Source organism: Plectrocnemia conspersa, unplaced genomic scaffold (genome assembly GCF_051122295.1).
Source record: "Plectrocnemia conspersa isolate PC_06_02 unplaced genomic scaffold, ASM5112229v1 ptg000012l, whole genome shotgun sequence".
Lineage (NCBI taxonomy): Eukaryota > Metazoa > Arthropoda > Insecta > Trichoptera > Polycentropodidae > Plectrocnemia > Plectrocnemia conspersa.
The window spans coordinates 22,376,466-22,399,953 of NW_028277176.1; the positions used below are offsets into that span (position 1 = coordinate 22,376,466).

The window sequence follows — 23,488 nt, forward strand, 5'->3', positions numbered from 1 at the left end:
GACATTTACTTATTACAGAGTAATAAAAATCGTGAAATTGTTTAATAATTTTTTTTGAAAAATAATAATCTAACACTTTTTAATGATATTTTTGCATTATGTTAAAATTTTGGCTATATATAACTTGCATAATAATGAATTTTGTCACTAGAATATAGTTTTAAACCCAAATAAGTAATTGACTTTAAATATGTATATTATAATTTTATAAAATTCATTCACTAATTACATAGAATGTAAATATAAATAGTTCTTACAATTTTCATTACTTGGTTGTTCGCATTTAGATAATACCAGGAAATAGTTCACCCACACATAAAAAATAAATAATCTCATCATCCCACACTCGTAGCGGTTTTAATGTTTGCATCGCATAATATGCTACTTTTTACAAATAAATGCATTATTGAACTGTATAAAAAGATTTTTAGTCCTTCATAATTTTTATTTTATAAACTATTATGTATTACGTTTACTATAAACAAAAAATATCATAAAACAACCTGCATATTATTGTATAATAATATAGCACAAAAAATATTATAAAATCATTACTTTCGTCGAAGTTCTTATTTTCTGACTTTATACACGCGGAACAAAAACATTTCAATTAATGGTCAATCATATACAAAATTGTCTTAAATGTTGAGATTTTATTTTTCTACCCTAATAATCATCCCAAAAAATCTTTACTTTGTATCCAACCTTTTTTAGGCTGGGAGCTACTTTTTATTTTAATTTGCATGGCAATTGCACTGCAATAAGAATTTTACATTTATTTTTATACAAACTTCCAAAACAAATTCTAAGATAAATATGGATATTTTACCAGATTCAGTATTTTCCATATATGTATAATAAATTTTCCGCCTCTTTAATTCGGTCGCTATAGGCGGGCGCCTGCTCTGCCTGTGCTCATTATCAGCACTGGAAATATAGCAATCACTTGAACGTAAATTATTTTGCAATATGTATTCATTTTATTATATTTATCGGTTTACAATCATTTATATCGAACTCTTAAAAATTCGCAAACATCAAATATATTTTAGATTTATATTAGTATTGAAACAATACTGGATCGCCTACACCACATCAACTGCTAGTCCAAACATTTAAAGTAGCAATCGAGCTGCTAAGGCCCGAATGAATTCTCTGAAGCGAAATATTAGCTTTTATTTCCAAAACTTCTGCAGTCGGGAGAAGAGATGCTCTTCTAATTATTTATTTTTACTTTTAACCGATTAGGCGTACAATGATTTGGCAACGAAATAGCATTTATAAAAAATGTGCTCATTATTTATATGGGTCCTTGCAATTTTCCATGGTAGCTTGAACAACTAGAGAGGTGGTTTATCTACCCGTCGCCCAAAGATGTAAAGCGGTTTCTATTTTATATTCCTCATCCCTTTAGCATTTTTTATCAAGCAATTTTGAGATTATTGTTTTTAATGCAATATGTAAAACGCATTTCTTTATCGGTACTATTTTTGTTGTCCAATATGATGTATGAACTTTTAGCGAACTCTTTTTGTAATCGCCAATTTTGAAGTATCTATTAAACTTCTCGAAAATTTTCTTCTGTTATGGTAAAGTGCATTTTTATAACATAATTTGAGTCGATATTTAGATGCTTTATTTTAGTGACTCCGTTGTTTGAATGCATTTATTTGCGATTACATAAAGTGGGTCTCGCTTTTTTATGATATCCTTTGCCGTCGGCGTACTTAATATTACGTACGCTACACTTCCATGATTTTATGTAAAAAAGGATGATTTTATTACTGTTTGTTTACACATCTTTAAATATATTTATAATCGAAATTTCATTCCAAAGTTGATATTTATATATGCATACTGAGCAAAATTTAGATAAGTGTATGCCTGAAAATTTAACTTACTATATTTGCTAAAACCAAAATATAAAATAATTGGAAAAAAACATAATGGTGTCATAAAAACAACCAAATTCTATTAAGTATTGATTGATCATGTGACCAATTTCTTGCCTATTATTAATTGTTTTTATTGGTCTAGGTTTAGTGTAATTTTTCTATTGTATTGATATTTTTAATATATGCTTATTTGCTCTACATTTCTACATATATAAATAAAATATTAAGATATCTGATATTGATTCTATATTTCATAAATATTTATTAATGTACAAGTGCACTATATAGGTTGAACAAAAGGGATATTATTTTTCATAATTAGCTGTAAGTTCATTTTCTTTTTGCCCAACCTGTAGCTTGTCAATTAATATTTTTATTGTTTTATGTAGTATGTTTATTTTGCAATGCACTGTTATTTTGTTAAGGTCACATAATATGTAAATGAAAACACAGTTTTGAAATATAAACTTTTATAATATATTTGATTTTTTCAATACATCTCATATTCACTAATTAATTTGTTAAGTCACGTATATCGCCGATTAACATATGTTATGGTGTTCAACATTACAAAAGAAAGTACATATATATTTATATATTGCATTCGTTTAAAACGGCATTTTTTAAATTAGACATAGCTGAAGATCGTAATGTACAAATAATACATAAAAATATTAACAAATCAACAAAAGTGAATCGACAATCAAAAAAATAAGTTTGCATTAAATGTGCGTAAATAAATACTAAACAACTTCCGTTCCAGACGTGAATTTGATTCGCTCAGTCGTATAAAAAAGTGATAGTCAATTGAAGACGGTAAAACAACCAGCGCGTTATACTAACTGAAGCAGGAACTATGCAGGAACTAATTAATTTACAATAGCTTACGATATTTCAGTATAATAAATTTTCATGTTAAAATATACTGTCTTTTTACTGATCAAAAATAATCTTACGATTTCATATACATTCTCGTTTCGATGTTACACCACACCAAAAACAACTATACACAGTCGATAATCACTCAGCGTTGCGATTTATTTATTTTTATCTGATAAGATTTTCAACGCCAGTAATTAAGCACCTTCGTTTTCAAAACCTTCGATCCGTCACAATCTTACACAATAATCAAAGAAATTTCATTAAAGTATAAATTCAACAATTAGCGTCACTAGAGAAGAATACAAATTAAATATTCACTCCGTAATATCAAATATCATTTGCATCAATTCATATCGACTATTTAACGTTTAATAAAATATCACAGCACCAGGCTGTTTCCGTAATGTAAAATTTAACAAAACGAAAATTTCAATTTACCTAAAAAAAATAATACACCCAATCATAAAAAACTCGACTCACACTCACAAACACCGTCTGCGGGCAACTAAAATTTAGAACGAGGAAACGAATACCTTAAATGAAATTAAAAAAAAAACTAAATTTAGTTCTTCGTTTTCGAACTACTCTCGCTTAGAGATCCCTCTAAAATGCAGTCTATGAAGGAATCCAAATATCTAACGATAACATAATTATTAAATAAAAATAATTAAATAATAATATCACTACATATATTCATTTTAAGTTTTCTTTTTAAAATACATCAACACAATTTGTCGTCACCGAGGCCGGCCGAAAGCGGCGCTCATAAGATTAAAACAGCAAAACATCATCTCTGACGGCAGACGCGTCACCGCGACAATATCGCCGAAAGGTTTACATCGATTTTATTCTCTATTACATTTTGCTATTTGACTAATCGTTTTAAGCTATTGGTATGTTACGAAAAAATAAATTAACCACGCTAACGTTATTGCTGCCGACAAGCGACCGCGGCAACCAGCGCCGCACCTCTTCCGCTTCCATCCTCCGACAACATCAAATCAAACTGGAAACAAAGAGAAAGATTAACATTAGAAAAACAATAATATAACATACACCTTCTGCATAAAATCAGGTAGACCAATTTTTATGAGAAAATCGATAAAACAATGCAAAATTAGCAACGCCATTTTATAAACTATATGCACCATCATAAAAACGTATTGAAATATGTGGTAAACAATTCTCTAGAATATTCTATGAACAGCGAATTCTCTGGGATTTTTCCATAATTTCGTTATTATTAAATTTAAACTCCTTTAGATTTAGACGTCAATAATAATATGAGGGAGAACATATTGTAATTAAAATTCTAACCTGAGCAAAATAATATTTTAAAAACATAAAATCAGTATTAAAATGTTCATCAGACGAGACATGTATTTCATTGGATTCTGACAAAATTATGCCCGATTCTATAATTTGCATTGCATTGATCTCTTTCTTTATAATTCTGCTTTCTTTATCTTGATGATTTTTTCCAGTATTTACATTTTGTCTTAGTATTTATAAAATTGTATTTTATTTTTGACTCAACCACAAGTAGATTATAAGCTATAAGCTTTAATTATTCTTCAGTAATTTTTATTGGAAAGAATTGAATATAATTTCTAACTATTTAATTAATAAAATCATTACTGCAACATTTTGGAAATTATAAGATTGGTCCACAAAATTTTGATACAGATGATAAAAGTGAGCTGCATACCTTCAATCCCGGCTCCACCAGTTGTGAGATCTTTGCAACCATAAGATCGTGGAAATGAGGGTGGAACCTGTACACCGAGCCGTCAATGCCCACTGTCACATTAGGTTCGCTCATCTTATTAACGAGGGTCGCAATTCCAGCAGCGACCAGGTGAGCTGCACGCCTCGAAACACACTCGCAAATGAACCTTACATTGGCGCAATCTTGATCTGTAGCATGAGGAAGACCTAAAATTATATTAATATAAGCAATTATATAAATATATCAAAATCAACAAAAACTTTAAATAAAAAAACTTACCCAATTCATCTAAGACGTCTCTGCAATTGGTATAATCTCCTTTTTTGTCAGATTCGATTTCTGAAACGTATTTGGTATAGAAATTGCCCTTCAGACTCAAAAGATCAGAACCGGCACCTCCGAACAAAAGACCAGCTTTAGTGAATCGAAGGATGACCAGTCGGGCTAATTCTCCCATGTACATTCCGGATATCATCTTCTCTTGACTATAAATAAATATCAAATTCAGTTAAATAGAAAATAAATAAAGATAGTTTTTTAATAGATTACTCACATTTGCTTTCCGGGATTGATTGAACAGTTATCGACTTCCCTGTCGTATTCCGTCCTGATGAAATCGAGACTGCCGTTGTCTCCGAAAGCCCCCCATTCAGTATTAACAAGCACGTGATCTTTGGTAGATATGCCATCAAACATTTCGCAATTGGAAGTCTTTTCCACGTAGCATGCATTGCTTCCGGTGCCTGTATAATGAAACGGACTATTAATCTATCATCGACGTATTAAAAATTTATATAGCGGAAAAGGGGAACTCACCAACGATCAATCCGATGCGGCAATTGTGATTTTTCCAAGCGCATGACATCAGAGTTCCGGTAGTGTCGTTCAAAATGGCACAAACGTCGATCTGAACGTCTCCTCGTTTGGCAATCGCGTCTTTCAACATCTGAACGACGTCCTCTCCGATGACGCCAGAGCACTTGAATCCTTTGGTCCACCTCTCTAAGAGACCTTTGGTGAGCCCCAGTTGTTTCAGAGGAAAACTGAATGTAAAGCCTAATGGAAGTCGCTCCTTATAAACGTCATTTTCCTAAAAGATGATATCGAGTAAATTAAATTGAAAAATGGGTCAATGGAAACCATCAAACTCAATCAAATAATGGCCGAATATATCGTTTTATTTTGTAAAAAAATCTGAAATACCTTCATGAAGTTGGCCAAGCACTCAGCGATGTGATCGAACAGAGATACTCCAGTACCGATCATGATGCTCTGTGGTATAGCGTAAATCTTGGACTGCATGTCGAAATGGTTCTCGGCAAGCTTGATGATAAGCACTCTGAAGTTCGTACCGCCCAGATCGAGCGCCAAAAACTTTCCGCGCTCTAAAATAAATAAAAAATTTAAATTAGACATAGATACCTACATATTGCACAATCAATAAACTACTACATATACTAAGACAACCGTTTGAAGTTTATAATATTTTTATGTCAATACAGAAAATGCTTAGGTTAGCACAGTATTTTTTACAGCATTATTATAGTTTTTCAGATAACTTTATTTAAATAGTATCATAGCTTAGTTATGACACTATTTTATAGGAGATTCGTGTTTTCAAAACGTAAAGTATTAAATTAAATACATTTTCGCTTACTCTATTTGAGAAAATATAATCACAGTATCTTTCACTTACGATTATTATCGATCAGATATGAAAATTTAAATGCAGCGCTAGCGAAAGATAATGCATGATATCATCAACACTATTTCAGTTACAGGACATTAACTTATTAATATGTGTAGCACTTAGAATTATAAATGCTGGATATATGTTCGAGAAGACCGTCTGATGTTGAGCAAATTTGTGATTTATTTTTGTAGTAATTACGTTCTTTGATCTTCCGCCAGATTCGGTACTTAAAGAAAAATGCAATTAAATGTTGACGCCGAATTAATGAATTACATAGATATTCTTCAAAGCCTCAATGAGTGTTAATAAAAACTAATATTTATTGCATCTTGTATATGCATCATTTTGCTGCGATTAAACTTAAATATATTTTTACAACAAAGAATAACCCAAAATTTATGTAAACTTATGTGCTGATACGTAATTAGTAACTTGATTTTATCAAATGATAAATATATGTCTGGAATACGGTATTCTAAATTTTGTCATTAAACAAATCGGTTTTAACAAAAACAACTTACACATGCTAGAATAAAGCTAATAATGATTTGACATCACCACATAAATCAGTTAATTGAATCTTTGTTAATCTACGAGATTAGGAAAATCTAACAAAACCTAATCTGTGATGATTGATCGGAATTATAATTTTATAATAATCAATAATTTTTAAACATTTACCAGACACGATAGAAATTGAAAAACAAAGATTCATATAGTATTGACTGAATTATTGCACGAAACGAAAATTTCCCACAGCAAAAATTCTAAACATGAGTGATTGTTTGATTGTCAAATATATTTTACTTTTAATTCCAACTGCTTTGTGTTTTTCTCTATTTTTAAGTAAACATTTATATAATTATAAGAAATGTAAATTTCTAATATAATTGTAAATTTTTAAAAACATATTTTTAAATTAAAATCATATTAACATCTGTTATATATACACAGACATTTTTGTACATACATATATTGACGTATTCTTAAATATATGTGTATTTTGAACATTTATGATCAGAAATTTTGCTGTTTGAAATTTTCGCTGTGCGCAATTATGACCGGACCATTTTTAATAGACTGAAAATAACACATTTTCTTAATATTTTTTATTATTATGTAATTATAATCCCAAAAAACTATGAAACGACAGGTTAAAGGAATCAGTGGTCAAATAAGTAAGTAGCTCGTGTCCTAGTTCTAGTAAGTTATTCAAATTATAATAAGCAAAATATTGTCAATAGCTTTTTTGGCAACTTTTACTCCCCTTAAATACAAATATAACTATACATTAACATTTATACTACATAAATTAATGAATCATATATAAAGAAAAAATTATGTTGAACAAATAATTCGTTTTTTATTTCCTTGAGGATAATTAAATTTGACCGCAAAATTATGAAATTGTTTAGGCTTAATATAAAAAAAATCAAAAAAACAATGCCTAATAACAGATTTAATTAAATTGAAACAGACTATATCATAAAATCAATATCGTTGAAAAAAATGAGTTCAACTTAAGAAACAGTGGATATATAAAAGTGGCAAATAGGTTTCATTACTAAAAATAAATTCTAATTGACAAAATTTGTGCAATGCAATTTTTAAATACAAACATTTTTGTAACCCTTTATGTAGTAAAAAATGATTTCTGTTTTTTATACCATGCCAAAAAAAATCAGGTGTACATTTTTTATTAATAACTTTTTAGAGTGCACAATTTTAACTTTGATACATATAAATTGCCATTAGTGTTTTAATTGGACACAAAATAATAATAAAAAAATATTGTAATAAGTGTAAATCAGATTTTAATAAAATATTTTTGAAAATTCATTGATCACACTAAATTAGTATATTATTTCAAATTGACCACAATTCAAAAAACTTAATCATGCGTTTGGTATGTTACTGTACAATGAGTTGGTTATCGTTCTTCAGCCGATAGCGTTAGTTGAATCAGAACCTCAAAAAATAATTCTAGAGCTCACACAAAAGTTATTTCTCGATCATATTGTAAACGTGCAACAAAAATTTTGCAAGTCGAAATCATAAAATCACACCAAAATAAAATGATAGTAAGAAAAAATATTCCAACGAAACCAATACAGCTAAGCAATCATTCTGTGTTGTCTCATACACCATGTGCTTACTTCAATTGATAGCTGAGAAAGTGTATTTGAATTTGAATTACTAGCAAACTAATAAGGAGGAAATTTAACATTTTTTAAAATAAAATGTAATTATTAAACGTGCGGTTAGGCGCCGTCACTGCACGATGCACGATAAAGAGTACGCGCGCGAGAGAGGGAGAGCGCACCTTTGCCGTTGGGCAGGTCCTGAACGTAGGTGACGAAACACTTGATGTTGGCTTCGTCGTGAGTCTCGCGACTCAGGCCCTTGTTGAGCTCCTCGTTGAGCCGCTTCATGATCTCGCGCGCCTGCTTGTCGGTGATCACCAGCTCCTCGCATTGCTGCTGTATCTGTAACATAACAACGACACATTTAAAACACGAACGAATAAATCGAAACGCCAAAAGAGCGCGCCCCCACCATCAACGCCGGTGTCGGAGCGAGACCCATCGTGCGCGTAAGAAAGAGAGAGAAGCAGAAGCTACACAACCGTCCGACTACGGCGCTAGAGCGCGACTGATTTGGTTGCCCGGCGCTGCGATACGGCACTGCGAGCCGTCGGAATGCGCGCGGCGGACGAGCCCTCCAGTGCGCGGCTGCTATTGGTCGAGACAAAGGCGCGTCCGCCGCGACCCATTCACCGCTACGCTCCTCTCACCCCTTACCCCACACCCCGACACGTTGCAATGTCGCCGCTGTAGTCCAGCACAACGGCGCTGATTGCGCAATACATACCAAAATTACTGACACTACGAGTAGAGCTCTAGCTCAGAACTTGTCCGATTGCGTGTGTGTGAGTCACAGGGTGTTTGATGAATGTTTTACATTTTGTTATTAATTTATTTTCAAATATTATTTTTTTGTAGCATTTATTTTTAAATAATAAATGAAACAGATCGTATTTATGTCAGATTTTCAATGGACTGTTTTTTTGTTGCAATTATGTTCAAACCATTTTTTATACCTGGATAGGGATGGTTTATTGACATGGGGCTGGAGGAAGGGATTTTTTTTGTCTTACTTGTCGCATTGTGATAGTTTTACTAAAATAATATCAATGGTTCTTCCATGGATCTTTAAAATTTGTAAACTTGGTATGTAAATATATGGTGAATTTAGAATTAAAATTTTTATTAAATTATATTAAATACTTTAGAAATTATGACGATTTTAAAATGTATTAAATACGTGAATGACATATATAATTAATACAAAAATTGCAGACAAAATAATCTATCCATCAAAGGAATCTTCTGAATTAGAGTCCGAATCTTCGTTTACATTAAACACTAAATTCATATTATTCATAATATCATCCATGGCAATATCGTTGATTTCATATTTTTTTTTCATTTTTTATTGCATTTCGGCAGACATTACTCCATTCGTTGGCAGTTATGATATTTATTTTTTCTTCCACTTTTTTTTTACTGAATCTATTGTCATTTTATCAATAATTACCGATTTGCTAGTATTGTCCCCCTTTTTTTTTAATATGTATATACGTTTAAAGCCATTTCTTTAGTTTGTCCCGATAATGCTCTTCCTTGCCCTAATTTGCTGTATTCCGACATCTCAATACTTGATAAACACCGTGTACTCAACAGACGACAGCTTCGCTCTGTGCCAATTGCCTACTGACTCACACCCATTCTACTTAGCACCAACAGGCGCGTATGGTGAGATACATTCCCTTTCGCTCGCTCGCGTGTTAAGTGACGAGAGTGTGAGAGCGATAAGGGGATACGGTCCGAATGCCCTATCTCTCACTCACTCTAGTCACTTAACACACGAGCGAGCGATAGGAAAAGTATTTCGCCGCTACCGCTTGATCCTAAACCATCCCTATGTTATCGCCGTCCACTAAAAAGTCTTTACGTCAAAAATTATTTTACTTGGTCCAATCAGTGCAGATTAGTATACATATTTACTCACACTATTGCAATAGGACAAGTTCCATGTCTAGAGCTATACATAGTTTTTGTGAAATTGCGGACACGCGCAATTTCACAAAAACTATTCGTAGTGTCAGTAATTTTATTTTGTAACACGTGCGCTTCAAAAATATTTTTTATACAAATTAAATACAAAAGATATAAGTACCAATAATATACTCATAAAAAATTAAAATCTATTTATTGTATATCAGATACGTCATTGGGGAAATTATCGGATTATCCTCAAAGAATATCTTAAAAAAACATTCTCGAATTAGATTTCGTAATTACTCGTTGTTTTCAACTATTCAATATTGAATAAAAAATGGATGAAGTATTCGAATATATTTGTAATATTTTCTCGGTTTATACCGTAAATAATTTATTTAACCAATTAGTGCAGAAAATCAATTTTCCTATAAATATTGTTTAATTAAAAATAATTATTAGTTAGTAATAATTATTTTAATTTAATCATTAATTACTTTTATTATCGTTATTTTTTTTAATTATGTAAAATATGCATAGCACAATGCTGTACAAATTACTGATCAGAGCATACTTTTTGATGAGGGACGTCATTTCAGCTTATTCAAATCATCAGAATTAAGATCAGTTGAATTAATTCAGGAAAAAATTATGAAACATTTTAAATGCATAATTTTATCGAATTTATTGTATATCTTTAATTTTTAATACAAAAACGTAAAACGAACTTGAAAAAATATATCCCCGAAAACATTATTGGGTCTGGCTAGCTCGTTGAGAATCTGAATGTGCTCGTATAAGGGCTATTCGAGCACTAACATTCTTGCCGTGACGGTTAGGAACAAGGACGTAATCGTGAGCTGATAATATACCAGCACAACAGAGTGCTATAAATCAATGACTATTACCAGAAAGACCTGGGTTTGTATCCGATATGGATTTGAATTTGTTTTTCAATTTCAATTATGATTAGTATATAAATATATTAGTTTTTTTATGAACTACTTTAGCTCATAGAGAATGACATATGTATATGTATAATTAAATTAAAAAATAGCATTCGGTTATATTTGCTACACTACATCTAGCAAAAAATAAATATGTTTAATCTTCTTATTTGAATTATGAAGTATATAAAAATACAACATTAATTTTACGAAAAGCGTATATTCAAAGAAAACCGTACAGATAAACTTTGCACCGAGCTCCCCGATTATCTGCTAAAAATCAATCAATAAAAACCAAACAAAAGCCATCTGGGTATGGTAATAAAGTTGATAGGTTATCAGCGACATCTGATAATATTGAAAAGTATATTCACACTATACCTAAATATTTTACACGACTGAACGTTAGTGGGTCAATTTTGAGTGGGAGGAGGGGGATTGTGACGTCAAGAGTTCTTCGCCCTCTTATGACGGATATATAGGTAAAATAGGTGGGTGTCAAGAATATTTTTACCTCTCACATTTATTGTATAGATTTATAAATAAATCAAATCTGATTGAAATTTTATATATAGTACAAACATACATACATACATATATCCCTTGAATTTGTATTCCATTTTGTTAACATAGATAATTATATTTTCTTTTGTTAGGACTTTGATAAATACTTTTCTCATAAGCAAAACTCATTAATTAGTAATTACGAAAAAATAGCATTATCAATTAAATATACGCTCTAAAAAATAACATTTATTTTAAATTTGAAACGATAAACATACGACGAAAGAATATAAAAGCCTGGACGGTTACACTTTTTGTCACAAAAATAAGATAGCTCGATTTATATTTATATAAAAAAATACCATAATTTTTTTAATTGTGTCGTAAGCTATTTTACTTATTTTTTGCTGCATTTTCATAATTGTGTGATCGACAATAGTTGTGATTTGTTGATCCCTCGATTTACGCGGTAGATATGTTCCAGGAAATATCGCGTAAATTGAGTCATTGTACGAAATTTGTAATAAAACGATCGAATTGTATGTACGTGTATTTTTTAACGTTTCTTTAAAGTATAAAGTGAACGAGCCAAATATTAAGCGACACGCGTGCACCACAAAAAGCTACCCAGGACACACTGCATGGACAGCTGGAGATGTTCCAGGTGTAGGTCAAGTGTAAGAAGTGGGAAGCAATTAACCCATGCGTTTATACTACCCGCGAAACTTAACATGTTTAATTTAAGGGTTAAAAAATGACTTTTTTAACCGCATAAATCGAGGAATTAGTGTAGTAAAAAAAGCTTTTTAATATAAACTGCTCGTTATGTTATACAAAATATTGTTTATATATCGAAAAACACAGTCGCTATCAATATATGTATGTAAATTAATTATGCTAAAAAGTTCAAAGGTAATGAAACGATATCATATCATCGTTAATTATGCGCGGCGATTTATCGTTGTAAATAATAATTTAAAGTATAATTAACATTTATATAATGTCTTAGGTTAAACCGCTCTCGCGTGCCGAAAACCGCCGCGACTTTAGATTGCGAAAATTGACCTTCGCTAATTAAACACAAACATAAATATACAAATGTATGTACATATACATATGTTTACACTGTCGCAAACTTTGCGACTTTTCTAAATCGAACCGGTCGATCATATTTCTTACCGTAGACAAAAAATCAAGTGGTTATCCTTGCCAATGGAACGTTCGAGTTGTCAAAAATTACCCGCATAATATATAACAAAACATATGTATACACACGTTGGCGGAAAAAAACCTCACCGTTTCTCGGAACCTCAACTAGCACTAATCGAAAATTTGTTCGGTCGGCTGGTTATCTTGTGCAAGTAACAATTTATCGAGCCGGTTTTCGAGAACTTTGGAACGCGAATACTTACGTTTCTTCAGGTTGCGGTACCAGTTCTTGTGTATAAGAACAATAAAAAAAACCTGACGGATTGCAAAACTGCACGGAGATAGTCGAGATTTAGCCGCGGGCTATGTTCTACTATCTACTACATAACACTAAGCGTTTAGTATAGCGAAACACTTTGGATCGCGACATGCGTCTCTAGAAAGTAATAACGCGAGGAATACGCGAAGCGAAGATAATATTAGCCTCTTCTTTCTATTTAAATTTAACTCTTATTTTTAGAAGCGGCGACAGAAGAAGTTTGCAGGAGAAAACTTCGGTTAGAAAGAGCAATTGAAATTTCATTAAGCAATATATATATATATATATATATATATATATATATATATATATATATATATATATATATATATATATATATATATATATATATATATATATATATATATATATATATATATATATATATATATATATATATATATATATATATATATATATATATATATATATATATATATATATATATATATATATATATATATATATATATATATATATATATATATATATATATATATATATATATATATATATATATATATATATATATATATATATATATATATATATATATATATATATATATATATATATATATATATATATATATATATATATATATATATATATATATATATATATATATATATATATATATATATATATATATATATATATATATATATATATATATATATATATATATATATATATATATATATATATATATATATATATATATATATATATATATATATATATATATATATATATATATATATATATATATATATATATATATATATATATATATATATATATATATATATATATATATATATATATATATATATATATATATATATATATATATATATATATATATATATATATATATATATATATATATATATATATATATATATATATATATATATATATATATATATATATATATATATATATATATATATATATATATATATATATATATATATATATATATATATATATATATATATATATATATATATATATATATATATATATATATATATATATATATATATATATATATATATATATATATATATATATATATATATATATATATATATATATATATATATATATATATATATATATATATATATATATATATATATATATATATATATATATATATATATATATATATATATATATATATATATATATATATATATATATATATATATATATATATATATATATATATATATATATATATATATATATATATATATATATATATATATATATATATATATATATATATATATATATATATATATATATATATATATATATATATATATATATATATATATATATATATATATATATATATATATATATATATATATATATATATATATATATATATATATATATATATATATATATATATATATATATATATATATATATATATATATATATATATATATATATATATATATATATATATATATATATATATATATATATATATATATATATATATATATATATATATATATATATATATATATATATATATATATATATATATATATATATATATATATATATATATATATATATATATATATATATATATATATATATATATATATATATATATATATACAAAGAATCAATATTATGATTCGGATTTATTTTAGATAAAATTATAAAAAGTTTCGCTGGCGTTTTAATACACGTTTTTTGTATTCCAATAAACAATATATTATACCCAGTAACAGACTTTACAAACACAGATGATGAAACAAATTATTTGATTTAAGAGCAGATGTCTCAAGAAGTTCTTGAATTACACGAATCTAAGTGGATTTCTACAGGACAGACTAACCTCAAGGTTGGTTTGTGTTGCCCAATTTTCTGCTCGTGAATTCATATCTATTACCACTGTACAATTATACGAAGAGCATTTAACACATATTTGTTTTAGACAACGATCCTGACATTTAATACAATTAGAGGCGAGAATGTGTATATTTACAGAAACCTAGCGATGCATTTTCGCATCATGCTGCTTCAATTCCCAATCTACATTGCCTTCGCAATGACAATAAGGTCGCACAATGTAACAGGAAATGCCTCTCTCATGGTCAATTTTATAACACTATCATTTTTTGTAGGATACAATTTTATATCAACTATGCCGAGTACGAAACTAGTGTTGATTAGTAATTGAGCTTCATAAATCAACAACTTTCTATGTTCAAAACATCTGAGTGCTATCATGTTTCATATAATAAAATGATGGAAATTTGAAATAAATTGATTTTATTAAAATGTAACGTTAAAAGGCGAACGTAGCGTCACGTTACTTTGACCTTAAGCGATAACGAAGTGGGGTTTCGCGATTCCGATAAGAAACATCGATTAAAATAAAATATACGTATAAAAAACGGTACAAACTTCAATCGATATTTTTTATACTGCACTTTTTCCCTCTCGACGTCAAATCTGACGACATCCAAGAGCAATAATTTCCACAGTAAAATTAATTTTCCGAGTCGATTGTAAATTTGAGAGCGGACGTAAATACCGATCCAATCAATTCAACAATTTCGAAAGCAAGGTTAACGCCAATTAAGTAACAATAATTACAAACGACCACTAATCTGGTTAGGATTATATGTAAATGAGAGATCGGTTGAAACTTGCGTGCGTTTTCTGCTCGAAGCGAACAGAATAGTTCCGAAATAGATCAGGCACGTGCTCGTTTCTTCGCATCGGCTCGAGTGGACGTAACGTTCTTGCGAATTGTTATATCATAAATGTATAATGAATGAATATATTTGAACAGCCTTAAATCGAACACTTGTTCAATACCAAACAGTTCAAGGCTTAATACAAAATGATTTACAACCACAACCTTAAGATCCAATCATATATATTAATAGTAAATTATCAATAAAACAAAATTATAATAATATTTAATAAAATATAATTAACTAATAAAAAATAGATATCATTTTGTAACAGGTATATTCAATACATTGTATTGAAAAATAACATATTTACATCAGCTAATAAGGATTAGAACAATCATATTTCAAAGTTCACTGCGAATAGACATACATATATATGTATATAATAGAAGTGAATTTTTGTTTATATATTCATGTCAGTAGTTTTTAATGAAATTCCTAAACATAAATTTTATATTCATTATATATAATATAATATATGAAACCTATAAGCTGCTTACTAGTACACTGTATTAGATTCCTATATGACTGAAAATGTTTTTCAATTTAAATTGTTTCTTAGAGATCGGAATTATAATTCAGATCGATAATCACAGATTAGGTTTTCCCAGATTTTTTAGTCTCAGTGATTAATAATTTAAAAAATATATTTCATGCATAGTATTATATGTATTAATTGTAACCAATAATATTACTTTATATATTGATTAAATATATATTACTGATTAGTCTTGTGTTTTACTATCTACTTGTGGGTGTTGATTGTGTTAGCATGGTTGAAACATATTGGGCTAAACGCCATGTTACAACCATGTTACAACCGAAGATTTATAAAAATGTTTTTATCTTATAAGATAAAAGTATTTTTTAATTATAAGACATTACAATGGTCAAAATGTTTATATTACCGCCCCCCTCACCTCTAAAAATTGTTTTAGTACAGAACTAGACTATGTACATTACCACAAAAACAAAAATATACTTTTGTAAAATGATTAAGAAAGTGCTTTTTCATAAATATGACTTAAAACTAAATTTAAGAGTATCTTTAAAAAATATTGTAGCAAAAGCTATACATCTCAAAATAGCGAAATGTTGAATTAATTACCAGGTTAAATACAGAAAGATTTACAATTAAAATACAGCAGTATATGCAAAACATTCCAAATGTTTGCACTGAGCGGTATTTTCTTCTATAAGGAAAGTCTATAAGGAAAGTATTGGCCAAAAAATACATATACTATGAAAAATAAAGTAGTACTAAAACTCTTCATTGTCAGCAACATGTGTTACTAAATACTAACTTAAATTCAGATACCATTCAAATCTGGGGTACAACCAAAAATTTCAACAGCAAAATAATCCAAAGATTCGAGTCAAAAACATTAAGATTCGTCATGTTTCATAAAAAAGTAATGTATTTTTGTATGACAGTGAAGGAAAAGATTAAAAATCTCCATTGCCACTGAAATCTATATTTCAATATAAAGTGTATATTGTATGATCTGATGCAGTTAATTCATACACACTTAAGAACAGCTATATGTATACAAAATATACAAATAATCCAAAGATTCCAGGCAAAAACATCAAGATGCACATGTTCCATGAAAAATTAGATCTTTCTGTATGATGATGAAAGAATAGATAGAAATTTGAGCAAATATAACTCGACACAGTTTACAATTAGCAAATATAAAACAGTGTTGTAAGACGATTACTAACACCGAAAAGACATGAAAACTTTTGTCATATTGCAAAGTTCAATGCTAATAGACACATTTATATATACTATATATATATTTTTATTTATTTATGTAATTCCGCATGAGTAAGAAATTGTGATTATTATATAATTATAATTCTATTTGGTTTTCCTTATTCTTAAAATCAGGGGTGAATATCGGGACGTATAAAAATTGTCTAATAAAAAGCTAAGTTCATCGCATAGAGAAAATTACTAAGATACAAAATAAAAAAATATATGAGTCGTTCAAAAGCAAAACTGATTTTATCAAGAATGACATAAAACGTTTAAATAAATCATAAAGTCTTGTATTAAATAAGCTACAATATGACAATGTTTTTCAATAATTTTGTTAATTTCTGCTTCGAAAGTAATATATATTTCTTTATTAAATATTTATATAATTAACTGAAGTCACTTTAGAAGTTTATCCAACGTAATCAAGTTTAATAAATATGTCAAATATGAACTATTAAATACATAAAAAATCTAAAATAGTTACTTTACCCTCAATTGCCAATTCGAATGAAAAATATATGCAGATAGATTTATTCGGAAATAAATAAGTATAAGTTTTCACCCATTCTATTGTGAATATGTACGTTTTTGTTCGTAACTTTGGAAACAAAACGGTCGCCGACCCGACGACGCTCGGTAGCATCCGTCGTCTCTTAGCGCCGATCCTTAAAATAGCTATCGCGTAAGTAAATTCGTCGAATCGGGAGGAAGCCAACGAGTTGATTGGGTTTTGTTTATTCGACGGCGGAAAAGTTTGACACGGAAAACGAGAAAATCGATCGACCGCCGTGACCTCTGTTATGGCCATGCGCGTTCGCTGCACTACACCCACTACTAGCGGGCGAAAGTGAAAAAATAAAATTCGAACTCACCACGTCTCGCGCTTGGCGCATGTCGCTGAGTGTAGAGCGTAGAGTTTGAAAAGAATCGGGCTAAGTGGAAACGGAGTAACGTCACACACGTCCGACGTAGTGGAAAGCCGATAGCCGACTGAAGCGGCTTTCTCGCGCGCGAAAGGGTCACCTTGAATCGCGCCCCCTCCACGGCGCAATGCGCACCCACCCACACCGCGGTCGATAGATCCCCGTGACGTCACGCGGCGAGCCTCCCGACGCTCCCCCGCGCGCCCCGCCCCTCAAGTCGCACGTCATACACGTCCGCCTCGCGGTGTTATTGCGTCGACCTTTCGGATTTTCCCCGCTAGCTTTTCGGCAGCAGAACAATGAGAACAACGCTACGCTCCGAAGGTGACCTTGAAGAAAGCGAAGGAGTTTTCCCATCCTTGATCCCATCTTTCAGAAAACGAAAAACCTACAATAGCGCAACAATAATTTAAGACTTCATTTTAAAAACTAGATATATCCATAAAACCAAATTTTACAGGAGAGCAAAAAAACTATTTTTCTTCCTTATTTTTAAAAAATACTTTATTTTATATTTTTTACATTTATAAATACGACATATAAAGAGAAAAAGATTTAAAATTGTACAATAAAAATAATAAAAAATAAAAACCGACGTGAACATCGCACGTTTACAGTCAAAGGCTCGTTTTTACAATAACCAAAAAAATTGTTTCGTCACTACTTGATACGCCATCACTGTCTTGTTCCACAAACTCTCGATTATCATTGTCACACGCTAAATTTTCATGAAACTGTATATTTATGGATTTTTAGAGGTGATTAGTGGATGTTAGCAAATCTTTTTATGCCGCTTTATTAGTACCGGCTTAGCCTTTACCGAGAAAATAGTTTTTTCTTATTGAATCCACTGCGGTCCAATTTATTTAATCACAAAAATTAAGCTTCTTACATATTATTTATATATTATTTATTTAGAGTAAACCCTGTACCCGTTCCAGATGTTGGGTCAACAACCTGAAAAAAAACCCCACCCAAGAATGCAATGACAAAAGAAAATGTTTCGCTCTATGATTGTAAAAAGTATTTTACACAACACCAATGTTTCTCAACATATTTTAAACGCACGGAATTTATTACTTTGATATATTAATCACTAAATATATGTATGTATGTAGATCATTCAAATCACTTCCATATTTGTATACTTGATGTTTGATTATATTTGTTCATAGTATGATATATCTCAAAGCATTCTTTCATATGAAGATATATCCTTAGTTTTTATTTCACTAATTTATTGTACATAATATAATAATTTACTATATGGAAAAAATACTTATTTGATAAGCCACGCCTAGTCCACATCGTGACGATTTTTTTATCCTTTGATGCAAATACTATAATATTATATTGTTCATTCGTTTTTATGTTACAACTTCTCCCTCGCTTTTTATTTATAGCTATTGTTTCTTTCAATAGACTATTTCACCCGCTTGTGTTTTAGTTTACAAAAAGATATCAATATATTGCTTCAATACCGATATTTCGGTATTGTATTTAAATAATACCGACATTGAAAATATGATCCGGTATTAAAAGCCCTAATCAGGATTCTTATCGCCAGTCTTGGTGGGCGTGTCGAGGTCAGCGTTAACGCAACTTCCGAAGGGCTGCGATAATGGCTTGGAGGCAATTTAAAACATGAGCAACTGATTATTCAAAAAAAACCATAAAATTTCTTATAACAGGGGCTTAAATAATATGTATTAAATAAATCGATATTTTACTATAAACGTTGTATTATATCATGATTCATTCATAGCAAAAAGGTTTATAAATTACATTGTAAACAGTGGTGTTATCGCGACAATAATACAACAGAATACTCTTTTAATACCTTAATAATCAAAATTTATTTTTATGATAAATTTCATTTGGCTATGGCAGAATAATGGATTCTAATTTAGGACCGAATAAAGCGGTTTTTCCTATATTGTTACCACTAAAAAAATATCCTGTGTAATGTTCAAACACACATAATTACCATTAAATTTGTAATCTTAATTAATGTTACGGATTTACCTTAAGCTTAAATTATCTCAAATATATTCCAATAAAAACGATTTCTGTAAATATATATTTAAAATTATTAAAACCAATTCTAGCCAGTTCGATTAATTAAATTAAAAGATTAACACTAAAAACGTATATGAATATAATACACATAGATTATATCAAAATTTTCCTAGTACACTTTGTGCGCAGATTGTGAACCAAATATAATTTTTTTAATTAATTTTCGAATGTTTTAAGATTCATAAGATATAATTGATAAGTGAAAAACGGGAAAATTCAACAAATAACTTTGGCATGACACATTTTTGCTTATCGCAAATATATAAAATTTAACTTAAGATAAGTTGTATTATAAAAATAATACAATTAATATTTTTAACATTTTATGGATATTTTCAAACATTTTTAAAGGCTATTTAGGAGCATCACGTATTGTCCTTTTATATTTGCCGAACTTCAGTTTTATCCTTATGATCTCGCACACTGTTTTGCCCTATCTTTGCAAGGTCAACACAATTAAATTCAATATAAATTAATAATATCAAAGGGTTTATTTATATTTTTTAGCAATTTTTTTTATCTATTCAAATATGCGGCGTGAGGAACTACTCGTTAAATTCTGGCGTTGATACAATACATGATCGTATGTGTTGATTGCTACATAATATAATTGACCAGTACACATGGTTCTAGGCTAGATTAAAATGATGCGTCGGAACCATTCATAATCGTTGCGACGAAATTAGTCGTAAGGACTTGCTCGTCGGCGTTATACAAACGACTGTGTATCAAAACAGATAAACCGTATCCATATTGATAAAGCACTTATGAAAAACTCGGGAGTACTTGAACAAAGCTGAAAGGTCGATGTATAATACGACGGAATGCATAATATATCTCCGCCGAAAGGTACCAAGCATCCCTCGAATCGCACATACAATTTAACTTGATATATTAATTGGATAATAACAAATAGTATATTTGCACCTTAAATCATTGCATTGCCCAAACGATAGAGAGCCGAAAAGGACGTTAGACTTCCCCTAAGTATCAAGGGTATAAGCTAAAGCATGTAAAGACACTTCAGTCAGGATCCAAAACTTGCTTTGCTCCAGTCTTGGAATAAACGAGAGTTCAACTAAATTCGAATCAAGCTAAGTTCGTAACGCAGTATCCAGGTATTCTGAAGTAAGTTTTTTTAGTAAAATAAGTTTCTAACCGGCAAGACGTCTAATATGTGTTATTCGAGAAAAAATATTTCCTGTGTGTGTTGCGATATACCGTTGGCGTTCCATATGGCAATATGGAACTTTGTCATCGCCATCGCAGTGGGAATGCTCGGTAACGAGCGTTCCCACTGCGACGGCGACGGCACGATTTTATTGCTTTTCACATGGATTTTTGACTTCTGAGAAGGGATAATTGTTTTATGCGCTCTCTTATTGGTCAAAATTCGGTTTAGATATGCTTCATTTCGATTCTCACTTATTGTTATGAAAATTATTAATATAAAAGCGAAAAAAATATTTCCCTTCTTTGTTGCGATATACCGTTGACGTTCCATATAGCAATATGGAACTTTTTTTCACAGTTTGTCAATTAAGATCGTTTTTAAGACTAATCCACTCGAAGCATTTAATGTGGGACGTCATTTGGGGAGGACAGGTGGGGAATATTTTATTCCCCTTTGAATTTTACCAGAAAAATGCTTGTCATTTAATGAAATACTATTAAGACACGTATATATACATACATATATTTGGTATATCTGCTGAATTTAGCACATCTTGTGATACAGACAAAGATGTGCAAGAAACACTCCTACAGTTTGAGGTACCTGAAAACTGTAATTTTGTACATATGTTTATAAAATCGGAAAGCTAACAAGACTTTTTGTAGCAAAACTAAAAGGCAAACTAACTGTTTTCTTAAATCTTGTTATAAAAATAATATAAAATATATGTTTGTATTAGTTAAATTTCTAACATAACGAAAACATATTATAAGGAACTGTAACAGGTAAATGAAATTAAAATTGTATTTCATTTTCAATAGTATGACCTTGGAAAAAATATGTTAACTCAAAAGAGTGGGTATATTTTAATCTAAAAAATTCCCAGTGAGCGAGCTTCTAGTTAATTTGAATTATAAATAAAAATATGCCACAGAAAATATTAAAAATTAGACAAAAGATTTTCTCTAAAATTGTAATGAATTCTGCAGACTTCCTAAAATACGAACGATCAATGAAGCATGTGTAGGTGAGGTCATATCTAAATGGAACACTAGACAGTTCGAGCGAGAGCAGAAGACCTGAGCTTCTACACGTAATTTTGTGCAGTTTCAAAATTACAAAGTCTCAGAATTTTTACTCGAGTATTCTGAGAACGGATCATTCGTTGACGTGATTTCGTTACAACTTTGCTGACGCAACCTTCGCGTTTTACGTGACATACATAGTATGTATGTATGTATATATGTGTAACGATTCAATCGAAGAAATATTCGGTGGACAAAGAAAAACACTTGAAAATTCGATCAGACGCGATCTAGTCGATAAAACGTCTAATGTTATTGTGAATTTTGAAATCGATTTTCCGCGGATGCGATAAAAATGAGATAAAAGTCTAACTTGTGCTGAATAACGAGTTATCGCAGACGATAGTAAGAATGAAAAACAACGAAAACACAGGAAGAGAGATATCACGATATGATCGTTTACAACGATTACAGTTGTTAATGAACATTGTTTTTTACGTTTATAAATATACGTACATGCTATTAAAAAATATCATCATCATAACTCTTGGAGTTACGTGCTTTAGTATTTGTAGATTGGGACAGGTGATCTATTTTTA

General features: G+C 29.6%; 1 protein-coding gene across 3 annotated transcripts in view; it reads right to left on the minus strand.

Annotated features, from left to right (window-relative positions):
* Window positions 1-2,348: 2,348 nt before the first annotated feature.
* The window catches only part of Hex-A (Hexokinase A), a 49,187-nt gene continuing 28,047 nt past the window's right edge, over window positions 2,349-23,488 (minus strand). Inside the window, exons 1-8 of one of the 3 annotated variants that reach the window (XM_088199626.1) lie at window positions 18,561-18,695; window positions 8,523-8,685; window positions 5,710-5,891; window positions 5,323-5,596; window positions 5,060-5,249; window positions 4,786-4,991; window positions 4,486-4,712; window positions 2,349-3,783 (exon numbers count right to left, since the gene is read on the minus strand). In XM_088199626.1, coding sequence (XP_088055752.1) covers window positions 3,706-3,783; window positions 4,486-4,712; window positions 4,786-4,991; window positions 5,060-5,249; window positions 5,323-5,596; window positions 5,710-5,891; window positions 8,523-8,685; window positions 18,561-18,581 — 1,341 coding nt within the window. In that variant the 5' untranslated portion in view covers window positions 18,582-18,695 and the 3' untranslated portion in view covers window positions 2,349-3,705. Of the gene's footprint in view, window positions 3,784-4,485; window positions 4,713-4,785; window positions 4,992-5,059; window positions 5,250-5,322; window positions 5,597-5,709; window positions 5,892-8,522; window positions 8,686-8,755; window positions 8,929-18,560; window positions 18,696-23,488 lie in introns of those variants that run through there. The other 2 variants (XM_088199624.1, XM_088199625.1) reach the window with 2 other exon arrangements.